This window comes from Oxyura jamaicensis, chromosome 23 (assembly GCF_011077185.1).
Source record: "Oxyura jamaicensis isolate SHBP4307 breed ruddy duck chromosome 23, BPBGC_Ojam_1.0, whole genome shotgun sequence".
NCBI lineage: Eukaryota > Metazoa > Chordata > Aves > Anseriformes > Anatidae > Oxyura > Oxyura jamaicensis.
This window is the reverse complement of record NC_048915.1, coordinates 3381552-3394051: the sequence shown is the minus strand read 5'-3', so window position 1 is coordinate 3394051 and position 12500 is coordinate 3381552. Positions and strand designations below refer to the sequence as shown.

At 50.2% G+C, this 12500-nt stretch overlaps 2 protein-coding genes across 5 annotated transcripts; both read right to left on the bottom strand.

Annotated features, from left to right (window-relative positions):
* Window positions 1–2: 2 nt before the first annotated feature.
* GJA9 (gap junction protein alpha 9) lies at window positions 3–3789 on the bottom strand. 3 transcript variants are annotated; one of them, XM_035345541.1, is made up of 2 exons: window positions 3623–3789; window positions 3–2132 (listed from the first exon to the last, which is right to left on the bottom strand). In XM_035345541.1, exon 2 carries the CDS (start codon window positions 2109–2111, stop codon window positions 555–557), a length of 1557 nt encoding a protein of 518 aa, XP_035201432.1. In that variant the 5' UTR covers window positions 2112–2132; window positions 3623–3789; the 3' UTR covers window positions 3–554. The 3 variants fall into 3 exon arrangements, with proteins under 3 accessions (XP_035201432.1, XP_035201433.1, XP_035201434.1); XM_035345542.1 differs by lacking the exon at window positions 3623–3789 and adding an exon at window positions 3193–3588; XM_035345543.1 differs by lacking the exon at window positions 3623–3789 and adding an exon at window positions 2223–2245.
* A 4613-nt stretch (window positions 3790–8402) lies between these two features.
* PAQR7 (progestin and adipoQ receptor family member 7) lies at window positions 8403–11737 on the bottom strand. 2 transcript variants are annotated; one of them, XM_035345558.1, is made up of 2 exons: window positions 11610–11737; window positions 8403–9744 (listed from the first exon to the last, which is right to left on the bottom strand). In XM_035345558.1, exon 2 carries the CDS (start codon window positions 9703–9705, stop codon window positions 8665–8667), a length of 1041 nt encoding a protein of 346 aa, XP_035201449.1. In that variant the 5' UTR covers window positions 9706–9744; window positions 11610–11737; the 3' UTR covers window positions 8403–8664. The 2 variants fall into 2 exon arrangements, with proteins under 2 accessions (XP_035201449.1, XP_035201450.1); XM_035345559.1 differs by lacking the exon at window positions 11610–11737 and adding an exon at window positions 10512–10818.
* Window positions 11738–12500: the final 763 nt, after the last annotated feature.

Below are 12500 nucleotides of genomic sequence, written 5' to 3'. Positions count from 1 at the left end.
AATAAATGAAACATTTATCCAATGTTTTGTTATTTTTGTATTTAATAGTTCAAACAGCAGAATATACTTGACATTCTTCTTCCAAAGAGCTATCAACTATGTGAATTCTTAGATTAAGAATGAAGTTATTTATTGATAATTCATGTTTCTCAGGTGTTCTAGTGCTTTCTTTAGCCTAATTTCATTTACTGGTCTTTGTAAAATACATTTTTAGACTGTAATTTTGTCTTCTACTTTTATCTGTTTAGGTACAGCTGTAATTTTAGTCCTGACTTCCTAATGCATGGGTTTATATGATGTACGTTTTCCTTCTTGTCTGGGGTGTTAACGTACAAGTTTGGCACTGAGCTTCAAGCCATCCTTTCATTGCCAAGAAGCAGACTGTTTAAAAGTTACTTAGCTAATAAGCAAAGGGCTACACAACTTCTATTTTCACTTCTGTGAAACAGATGGTGGAAGTCAAACGAGGCGGCTACTCTTATAAAAAGCTCGTATATCACAACTTCCAGTCACTACCCCGGCACCGGGTAGCGTGATTCACCGGCGCGCTCGCGCTATATGCGCAGGTCGGTGGGGGCACGCCGGCTGCCAGCACTGCTGGACAGGGACGGGCGCCCGGACACGGGGAGCAGCTGGGGGCTGCCGCAGCCCCTGCTCTGGCGAGAGCCGGAGCTCACCTCCCCAACGGAGTCGGGAGTGTCTGGGCGGCTGCGATTTCTGGCGTCGGTTTTGGAAGGTGGCTGCCCTTGGTTTGCACTGAGACCACTTTGTCTTCTGCTGCTGCTCTTTGTGAGGGAATTCGTGGAAGAGCCAGCACTCTCGACGGCTGCGGAGCAGTTCCAGGAGGAAATGATTCCTTGCTGCCTTCTGAAGCTGGCAGCGGGAAAAGTGCAAGGTTGCAGTGATGGTTGTGACGGCATTTCAGCAAAGCTTCTCAAGCACATACTTGGAGCTGTATCTGCGTTCTGAGTACCAGCAAGGAAATGTTTCTGATCAGCTTCTTTCTGAGAATTATTTGCTTCAGTCTCAGGCCTGCTAGGCAAGCCCTCGTTATTTGTGCTAATATTTCGATTCTGATCATTTAAAGCACTTGTAGCTGGCCTTTTCCTCGGCAATTTATTTTCCTGATTGTGATGGGTGTAGTTGCTGCTATTTTCTGTATGGTTATTTTGAAGAGACTGAAACATGGGAGGAGAATTTAGAACCGGGTAGATGGCAGTGTCGGTTTGCTTTTCCATTAAAAATGCATAACCACTAAGTACAGAAGGAAGAGTTTTTGGAGGGGTTGCAGGCATTCCCAAAGAAGACCGTGGTATCACAGAGTATTTCTTAGATTTGTTTATGTAGAAATTGCCATGGCCACCCTTGTTGTCCTCCTGCCCACAAAGACCCATTTTAATTTTTCGTAATCCTAGGTGGATAATTTCCAAGACATTTAAAACCAATGACACAGTCGCTATCGATTGCATGAATAATATGAACACCGTCTTTTCTGTCGGTCTTGATACAAAGCAGTCAACGACGTTTGGACATGGATCTCTCTGACATTTGTAAAGGGGATCCAGCCGAAACCCATAAAGCAGATATTGGCCAATCATAAAACCGACTTCCACTGCAGACCTAGTGAAAATATGTATCACGTAAGTGCAGAGCAAAGAGCCTCGCAGGGGTGCTTTGTTCAGCTTCCTTTGATCCAGTTGCCGGAGTTCTCTCTCCAGCCTTTTCCGATATTCGGTCATTTCTAATTCAGTGCTTTCAAGCTCCACTCTCACCTGAGCTTTCTTCCTTTGTCTCTCTTTCTCTAAGGCTCTTAGTCTGTATAAGGCATGACCCATGTACACCAAGGAAGGGGAAGACACAAAGATAACCTGCAAGACCCAGTACCTTATGAGGGAGATAGGGAAGGCCTCATCATAGCACACGTTTCTACAGCCGGGTTGCTCGGTGTTGCAGATAAATTCTGACTGTTCATCATTCCAGACATCCTCAGTTGCCACTCCGAGGACAAGCATTCGAAATACAAAGAGGATAGTGAGCCAAATCTTCCCAATAATGGTGGAATGAATGTGGACCTCCTCTAAAATGCCTCCAAGGAAATTCCAGTCTCCCATGGTTATTCTGCCATCTTAACACTGAAACGTATGAGAGAAAAAGTATCAAATCTGCAGTCCTTCTTTAATGCATTATGAAAATAATTAGTGGGAGGAAATGTCCTATCCCACATTGTAAAGCTGGCAACGTGACCCATGAAGTGAAGGTAATGAGGTTTTATTTCTCTGCAGACAAACAGAGAAATATTTCCTGGTCCTCGTTTTCAGGTGTTCTGAGCCCCGTGCTGCAGCTGGGGTTATGGTAATGTCCAATTAACTGTTTTGCTGTGAAAACTGGTTATACAAAGACTCCCATGAGGGAATAAAACACCTCACTAAAAATGCAGTGTTAAATTTTACAAAAGTATTTTTGAACATATAACTGGGAGCAAACAGTAGCCTTTGGTTTGTGGATCGCAGTGATAAGCAAATAAATAAATCACCATAATCGGACCACCTTCCTCTGCTCAATGATACCTGCATATGAAATACAGAACGGAGTGTCTGAGTGTCCAGTGTTGCTATCTTTGTCTGCGGTTCTATGAAAAATGAATGATTTATGCAAAAATTACCTACCAGCATTTTCACAAATCATTATCTGAGTACAGATAAACTGGTAATATATGTGTGATCACACACCTTGCATTTACTTCATGTTTTTGGTTCTTCCTCGGTTACAGGATACTATGTAGTGAACAAGATTGTAAATTCCATTTCAGCACTTCTGTGGGTGTACACACTAACAAAAATATCTGTCTTCTGTACGTGCAGGGATAACAGTTACATTTGTGGGAATAACTTCACTTTGTTCAGAATTCAGTTATATTAAAAACAGAATAGTCTGATTTTTAAGGATAAGGATGAGTTAACAGAGTTTTCAGTTCATATGTAAGTAATTTTCACCCTGCAATATAAGAATATTAAGAAAGTAAATGGATGTTAAAGTCTTGGCTGCAATCCTGATGACCACAGAGGAAATTTGATGTTAAGGCAGCCTATTAAACATGACAATACACTTTTGTATTGGTAGACAAATAGGTGTTAGACATTTTAAAAAGATAAACAAATGACAAATAAACAGCACATTGAAAATAAAACATACCTTTCGCTACAAAAATCTGTAAAATTAAGCTCTATGGCATCCAATGAAAACTTACGACCCCTGACATCTTCCATCCGTGTGAGCGCATTTCACATTATAAACAGTTCGGTTCACTACTGGAGCAACCGACGGAGTGCAAGCTTTGCACACTGAATTTATACTTGCTAGGGATGGAGGGAGGAGAAAATCAATCTGCTGGCCAGTCTGCTACAGCTCCAAGCATAATTTAACCTTAATCAAATTAACATCTACGGGGAAAAATCCCATAAAAAATATATTTAAAAAATCCACTGTTCAGACTTCCTTCAGACGATCTTCCCTTTCCCCTCTCCAGCACTTCCCAAGCTTTAAGAACCATCTCAGCATCAGGTGAACAGCAAAAAAAAGAAAGCAATACCCCAGGCCACCCCACCCCGTCCCACACCCTTACCTGTTAATTTGATTGCAAAACGCTGCTTGTTCTGATGCTGGGCATAGGCAGGTATCATGAACGTAGGCATCATGAACGCAGTCCTTTCAGCTGGAGCGATCGGACCTCATAGCGACCTCACTTACAGCAGGAATGCTGAGGTCCTGGTTTAGACAACTTCAAGTTTTGCATTGCGTCCTAGCGCAGCGTGGTGGAACAAGGAGCCCGTGCACCTCATGTGTACGGTTCCAAAAGAAGAAAACAGCCCCGCCATAAACTGCCCAAGGTAGGAGCTCGTAACAGAGGGTAGAAGGAGGGAGAGAAGGGTGCTCCACGAGCCTCCACCTTTGGAGGCTTTTTGCCCTTTGTGAACCTTGGTACAGGGTAAATGGGTGATCAAAGACATCAAGCAGAGTTACTCTGATGAACCGGGAGAATTTCATTCCCTTCGGTGTCTGGGAATGGAGTTTCATTGGTTCGATGAACGACGATGTGGAGTTCCCAAGCGACACAGGCTATACAGCTCAGACTATCAGGACAAAATACTACCAGACCCTCCAGTTGCCTGGGGCAGAGGGTTTTGTTGTCTGATTCATTTGTGGTCTGCTTTGTTTTTTTTTTTTTAAAGGAAACTTGCTTATTTTGAATTGAAATGGGAATTTCAGAAGACCTCTGTCACTACACAGATGCACATGGCAGTAGTGCCCTACAATTAACTCTACTCTTTATGCCTTCAAAAAACAGCAAATAGAAAGCTTTCCTGTATCAATTTAAATGAAATAGTTGTTGACCAACAGAAGATGGTTTATCCCTGTAATCCCATGAGACATTACTTACGAAAAATTATGTGACCACAGTATCCATATTAACTTGGTCAATTAACGGCATAATTATCGATACTGATTTTCAGTGGCTGGTTCTGCCAAGGCATTGGAATTACCTTCTGGCATTGTTTTTCGTTCTTTTAACACAGGGTTATAAAAAGGCTAACTACAACCAAGCTATATTTTACATATCACAATAGCAACATTCAGCTTGGCTGTGCAAAATATAAGAAAGTAAATCCTCCCAAAAGGAATGTGGTGTAACGTTCTGCAGAAAATCTGTTATAACAGCGTAGTGCTGCACTCCTGATGCAAAACAAAACAAAACAGAACACAGTAACATTACTTTGGGCAGCTCCAAACGCAATCCTTCAGCACCTGTCCTTATATTCTGTGATTCCTGACCTCTCATTTATTTTCTCTACACCACCTCTCTTGTCATATTGACTTCTTTTAAACATTGCAACTGCTACTCCATTTTCCCACCCCTTATAATGTGGTATTTCCACCCCAGTCTAGCTGTCAGACACACTGAAGATGGAGTGATAATTATACATAGCCTGTAAAAACGGAGCAGGTGACACCCATTCAAATACTCTAAAATTTAGTAAATGCAAGCAAAATGTTTGGAAGGGGGAAGAGAAAGAGACCTCATTGTAGAAAAGGGAAGCTAGGGAAAGAAATACGCTTGCTTTGTGTACAGAGGTTTTCCTGGAGCTTGTGTTAGCAGCACAGTAGCCAAAAATTCAGACCTGTTATGCACACTTGGTATTAAGATGCTACTCCTGCGCTAGGATCAATATTCGTCGAGAAGTATAACCAGCACCGTAATGCTCTTTTAGATTTTTCTCATCAGTGCCCTGCTAAAGTGTATCGCCAATACAAGTGGCCTGTACAGGATGAATAAACTTCCTCTGCTGAAAACTCCGACGCTCATCAATATCTTTTAATTTTGGTGCTAGGGACCAGTCAATAGGTCATGTCCGATTTCACAGTTAAATGACAGAGTGCTGGAAGTACTCAGTCCTTTTGGCAAGCTATTGGTCTCCAGCCAACCATTTCTATTAAAGACTTAAAGTAGGTTTTCCAGCATTTTTCTGCCATTGATACAAAAGATTCTTAATCCATCTGAGTGGTCCATGGACACCCCCAGCACAGATTCTGAAGCTTTGTTTGAAAATCCCAAGAATTAGACGAGACTGAGCTATGGTGCCTGGGGATCTCCTCGTTTTGTAAAAGATTTATGTTAGGAGGAACCTTTATCACTCTGCACTTAGTGTTCCAAGATGCATTATCTCATGTAAAAGGGCATTTCAGTCAAATGACAACTTGACCGGTCAGGAGGGAAAATGAATTCAAGTGCTGATGGCAATTTTATGGCAGCAATACGCTGCTCTTTACTTTAGTCCAGATATTGTGCAGATAGGGATATTTACACAGACTGTCCTGCCAGCATTCAGTGTTTAGCAATAACACGTGTAGTGACATAAAGAGAGAATACTCATTTTCTCCCAGGTCAGGAAGCCACATCACCCACATTTCATTGTAGTTGGTTTTGCTGCAAAATACCCTCCAAATTTCATCTGCCTACTACATTATGTCTTCTTAGCTCAGGGTCAAACAGCGTAAAAATCATTCCATTGTGGAAATATTCTCCTAAGATAAGACCTCTTCATTCCTACTCATCAATAATGTGCACTTTATGTGTACAATTGATTTTGATTTTCTACTGCACTCGTCTGACCCACAACGGCCAGCTGGATAGCGAGAGGCACAGACACCAGCCACGTGTCCTACAGGCTTGTGGGACAACGCAGACTCACTCCTGGAGTCTCATTCAATAGTGACATCAGGATCACAAATGGTCATGAGAAATGTGGACAGGCACACTACTCAGTACTGGCTTTATGATTGCAAAATCCAGCGGTGCTGGAGGCAGGTGACAGAGTAGCACATAAAGAGAGAGGCACACGCGCTCGATCTCTGGCTACTTTTCTGTGCTGGTTTATAGAATCAATTTTTATTGCTATGATATACGTGCGAATTAGTAGGTGCAGACTTGTGGGTTTGCTTTCCCAAGGGATCTTTCTGAAGATGCCCTGGCATTTGCCCAAGAGGTTTAAGGTGGTTTTTTGGTCACTAGTTATTTTTAAGCTTAGCTTTCAGGCAACAATTCTACTTAGGACGCCCTTTTTTGCTGCTCAGGTTCTTTGCTATATTGCAAAAAGCTTCCTGGAAAGCAAGCAGGGTGCTTGTACTCACAAAACACTCCCTGCTAAGATGCTGAATGCTCACAACCAGCTTAGTACTATTTAGGAATTTCTTCCACAGCAATTTTGTAGATCAAAGCTGACAATATTTAAACCCCATTCCTACAGCCAAGAAATGTCCAATCTGATGTGCCTCAGCACGTTTAAAGAGGAGGCAACTGCTTGTCCCTGAAGACACCGTAGATGTGTTTGTGTGGAGCTCTCCCTTGATGAGCAAAGCTCGTTCAGTGCTCGTGCAGAGCTGCTGCTCACCACGTGGCTGTTTGTCCGGCTGCAGCCCGGTGAATAAAGCAGTTAATCGGACCCTATAAGGAACGGGACTGGGCAAAAGTCTGGTACAGCAAGAAGCCAATGCCTAGGGAAATCTGAGAATCACAGAAGAGAGAAGCCTTCACTGGTCTTAGTAAAACTGGTTTCTCTGTTTGTTTTTCCACCAAAATAGCGAAGGCAAAGAGGAAAAATCATAAACCTGATCAGAGCAAGGAGTAAGGCTGCACCAAAAATTGAAGAGGCCATGGCGGCAGTCACATAAGAGGAGCTCTTCAAGTCCTCCACTCGTCTGTAAATTCCTGGCAGATCTGGAGGCAACCAGGGCTCCGCACCAAACCCAAAAAAGCCGACGGTGCAATCTGGTGACAAACAAGCTGACGGCCGCCTGGGGCTCCCAGGAAGAAGGGGCCACAGAAGGAAGCCTTGGCAGACCTCACCTCCCTCTGGTTGCCACCTCCAGCCCGGCCTGTCTCACCGTGCCTCCACAGGCCGCAGCAGCAGGCGTGGGGCTGACACAACAAAGCAGCTCCTCACTGCTCGCCTGGATTTCAGCAAACAGACTGCTTCCCGCAGCCTTTTGTAGACGAACTGGTGGGATAGGGGTTGGGTGGGGGGGCTGCGAAGAGCCCATGCTCAGAGGGGGCGATCCACGGCTTTACCCCGGCCGGCAGCCCCTGTCAAAGGGGGTCCCCCAGGGATCGCCGCCAGACCCCTCGCTGCTCGCCACCTTCCTGAATGCTCTGGGTGACGGGACTGGAAGCGGCCCCCAAAAGCCTGCTGCTCACACCAGCAGTGGGGACTGAGGGAGCTGGGTCTGTCCCTGTGAGGAGCAGGCCCGGGGGCCTCACCGCAGGGCTCCCGTACTTGGAGGGCAGCCACAAGGCGCCCGGGGGCTCCCTCCTCACAAGGAGAGGACAAGGGGCAATGGGCGCAGGCAGCACCCGGAGAGGTTTTGTCCTGAGATAAGAAAGAATTTTTTTACAGTGAGAACAATCCACTGGGGGCAGGACCTCCCCAGGGCCGTGACAGAAGCCTAATTGATGGAGGCTGACAGGGCATGAGGGGATGGTGCCAGACGTCCCACCCAGGCTCCCTGTCCCCATCCAGCGTGGGCCCGGTGATATTCTGGGGTCCCTTCCAACCCGAGCTGTTCCGATGCCACCACCCCAAGCCCAAGCATGCTCTTTGGTTGGGCAGCTCTGCACAATTCCCTAACCTATATAAAAAGGGCCTGAACTGATTATAAATAAACCTTTTACCCTTCATTATGATTTATACAGGCCCCCATGGCTCCGTTTGCTTTAGTGGGTCGGATGCTGCCACCGCTAGCAGGGAAGCCGGTCGGCAGCTCCTGACATTTTGCCCAAAAGACTCAGGAACATCCCAGAAACGTTCCCAGCCCCCATCTGCGAAGGCACAGGGCTGCACCACCACCAGTGTTTTGTTCCAGCTGTTTATTCAGACATTTGAACGAAAACAGTGTACCATTTTGAGAACAAGCTGGGATTAACTGTGAATTAAAAAAGCACGAAGAGCAGCTCTTATTCCCCCTCTCCCTAACCAGGGCAGTGCCGAGAAACAGCTCGCAAAGCGTCTCATTCCTCTTCTCCTCGAATTTTGTGGCCTTTGCCACGGCATCGCCGCAACCAGCTGCAGAGGAACCGCTCAGGGAAGCGCCCCAACTTCTCCCGCAGGGCTCCTAATCTTCTTTGAAGCTCAGCTTGTTCTGCACCTTCCGGGCCATGTACGTGGCCGTGAGGACCGAGCAGGTCACGGTGAAGAGGCACAGGGCAGAGAAGTTGTGAGCCAGGTCACCGTGCAGGGAAGAGTAGATGTGCCGCCGGGACTCGTAGTCCAGCACCACTGCCTCGATCTGCGCCAGCGTGCAGAGCACCAGGCAGACGTGGAAGATCTGGTGGCTCTGCCCGAAGAAATGGCACTTCCCAGGGAACCACTTCTCTGGGTAGGGGTGGGAGAAAAAAAAGGCGCCGATGAGGAAAAACAGGACCTGGCACTTGTGATACAGAAGGGCCGGGTCCGCGTGCTCAGAGGGCGGCGCGGTGTAGATGCGGTGCACTACGGGGCTGATGTCCAGCACGTACGCCAGACCCGAGGGCATCTCCTGGCACAGCCTGCTCAGCAGGCGGGCGGACTGGTGGTAGCGGAACTTGGCGTAGCAGGAGCCCGCGCAGGACAGCCACGCCAGCAGGACGGCCCCGGGCATGTAAAAGCCCTTGACCTTCTCGTGCCAGCTGGGCTCGATGGCGTAGTAGTAGTGCCCCAGCGCGCTGCCGTACTGGTAGACGGCCACCCCCACGTAGTCCATGAAGAAGAAGCTGTAGTGCCAGAACTCGGACTTGGCCTGCAGGAGGTGCGCGAGGGTGCTGAAGGTCAGGTAGGTGATGGACGCCACGATGATGATGAGGAGGGGCTGGGCGTGCGGGTCCTGCCCGAAATCCACCCTCTGCGAGAGCTGCTGGAACCGCAGCAGCAGGATGAGGGCGGCCACCAGGTGGGTCCAGACATTGATGGCTTCGTTGTGCTGCTGGAAGAGCGTCGAGAAGTAATAGCGCCAGGTCTGGTGCACCGGCCGGTAGCCGGCGTGGATGTAGGGCTTCCAGAAGACCTTCGGCACCTCGGCGCTGCTGACGGTGGAGGGGGAGAGCGGGGCCAGCAGCTGAGGGACCTGCCGCACGTTAACGAAGAGGCGGCTGAGCTTTTCAGGGACGGCCGTTGCCATGACACTGCCAAAGTCCAGTTCGCCGCCACCCGGCACAACCTTTGGGACAAAAAGAAAGTTTTGCTGGGGAGGTTAATGGCGACTTCACCGAACTCAGCAACAGGGGCTGTTTGAATGCTTTTTTTTATTTTAATAGGTAAAATCCTGCATGACTGGAGCGTGGTCTCTGTAGCTGAAATAAGAGAGCCACCAAAAATAGCAATATGAAGGAGGCTGATGTGATACTTCAGCCCTGCTGGAGTGCCCCATGCAGGTGACAGGCTGGAAGACTACAGAGGCAGAGGACACCAGCACGGCATTAATCAACAAAATAATTAACTCACCAGGATACACCAACTCCCAGCTAAGCTCGGCTCGGCCCTTCCCAGGGATTCGGGATGTTCCGTTCCCACAACATCCTGAGAAAACTTCCCGCTCCAGGAGCGGCCCCAATCTTCCCTTGCCAGCCGCCTGCAGAATCCATGCTGGAGGCTCTGGCCAGGCACCCTGCCCTACCTCACGAGGAGCTGCCTCGGGGGACGAAGTAACAGAGCACGGACGTAATCTGATTGAGGTTTTCACCGTCTGTTTTGAACTCCGCATTTGCCATATGACACTACACAAAAACAATGCAGCCTGAGTGAGTTTATCCGGTTGCATCACTGACATCCAGCAGCGTAATCTTTCCGAGCAAGCTTCCTATATTTATGCTTTTGAAGCTGCTGTCCTTGCCGAGATAAAGGCAGCCCCGCTCTGCCTGTGCATGGAGGCCTTAAAGGCTCACTGAAAAGCGCTCGCTCGAGGTGAGCTCCCCCGCGCCCGTTTACCTGCTCTTGCTCAGACAAGTGGGGAGGAAAACAGCCAAATTCCCGTCCAGCCCCGGTGCTGCTTTGCAGCCTTAACTCCTGGCAAGTTCAGTCATTTCAGGCACGGCTCAGACAGGAAAAGCTTTTCAAAGTTTGGAAACAGGAGGAGGGAGTGGGGCTGTTTTGTATTTTTTTTACACTCCAGAATTTCCTCATCACAGTGGAGCAGACAGGCCCATAACCCACGCCTGCCTGAGGAGCACAGATAGGGATAAAAATCGGCTCTTTGCTGCTCAGATCCCCTCTTGAGAGCTCTTTTCCCACCTTGTCTGGCTAAGGATGCTCCCCTTTGACCCAAGCCCTCCCGTGATGCTGTGACGTGTGTGGGCTGCCGTGGGGAGGTAACTGCGCCAGCCCTCGCCCCGCGCTGCTGGTCTGGAGCAGCCTCGGGTCCCGCTGGGGTGGATGTGGGCGAGAGCAGCACTGACCGAACCAAACCTTTCCAGGACAAGGCCCTTCTGCAATGCGTGGGGAGCTCTGGCCCATGATGGTTCCCACGGGAAAGGTGCCCCCGGGGAGATTTTGGGGCACAGGCAGCGGGATCCCCGCGCTGGAGGTAGGGGAAGCTCTGGAGATCGCTTCAGGCCCTCCCAGGCCCGCAGGAACAGGATTCACCTCCAAAGCTCTTCCCAGCCACGAAGCCTTAAGGGATGCTTGCGTAGGGCTGGAGCACCACTGGGGCAGCGCTGGGAACCCCGAGCCCTGCTCGGGCCGGGCTCCAGCCCCCCCCCCCCCCCCCCCCCGCCCCTGTCGCACCCGGGATTTCCTGCGGAGCGTTTCCGCAGCATCCATCCCCCCCCGGCCGAGCCTCTCTCGGGGCCGTAGCCCCAGCCGCAGCCCCTCGCAGCTCCAGCACCTTGCTCGCAAACCCGGCTCAGTACCGGGCCTCGCCCCCCCCCCCACCGCCTCCCGCCTCCGGGAGGCTCCCACGGAGCGAGGCCCCTGCTCGGCGGAGCCTCACCCCCCCTCCCCCCGCCACCTCCTCCCCTCGGTTCCCGTCCCGGTGCCCCCCAGCCCGGAGCTGTCCCCGGTTTCTCCCCCCTCTGCCCACGAAGGCACCTGCAGAGCCCCGCCGCGGCCGCGCTGCCCGCCGGAGGTCGCGGAGCCCCGGCTGCCGCCCAGCCTCCGCAGCGGCCGCCCCCTGCGCCGGGCCCGCCCCGCACCGGGGCTCGGTGCCGCCGCCCCCGGGGGGGAGCTCGGGGTCCGCTGGGCACCGGGGGGGAGGGGGGGAAACGGGGGACCCGCACCGCGGCCCTGCCGAGCGCCGGGAGCCGCCCCCGGGGCCTCGCCCGGGCCGCGGGAGCGGAGGATGCCCGCGGAGGGGGGGGCGGGCTCCATGCGCAGCCTCCGCCCGGCTGAAAAACCTGGGTTTTATGGGGGGTGGCAGTGAAAATGGGGGTTATTGGCGTTATTCCCTTGGTGGTGGTGGAAATTGGCGTGATGGGGTTATCGGCGTTACGCCCTTACAAGGCCCGGTGCTGTTCGTGCAGCTCGCTGCTGCGCAAGGGGCACTGAAGGAACAAGGAAGCTGCAGGTTTTTGCTGTCATTTTGGGCATTGTTCAGACAGGTTCTCCTCATCAAGCAGAGGAATTTTCCCCTTTTGCTGCCCCTGCGCAAGGGCAGGGCTTTTCCTCGTACCCCTTTCTCCCCTCAGGATGTGCATCCACCGCTCCATTCCCCCACAGAAGCCCCAGCCCCACACCTCAGGCTCCATTTCACACAAGAAGGCACAGAAAGCAGAACTGAAGGGAACAGAAGGCCCCAGGCTCCCATGTGACAGCTTTGGCAAGTCAAAGCCGTGTATTTAACGTCTTCGTGCTCTTAATAGCGTTTGGGTTTTGGCATCCTTCTCATCCTTGGAAAGAAGGGGGAAAGCGTAGAGGATTTGGGCTGCTGGGACTTCGCTCAAGCAGCAAGCAACCATGTTAAGCAGCAGAGCTTTTAGGTTT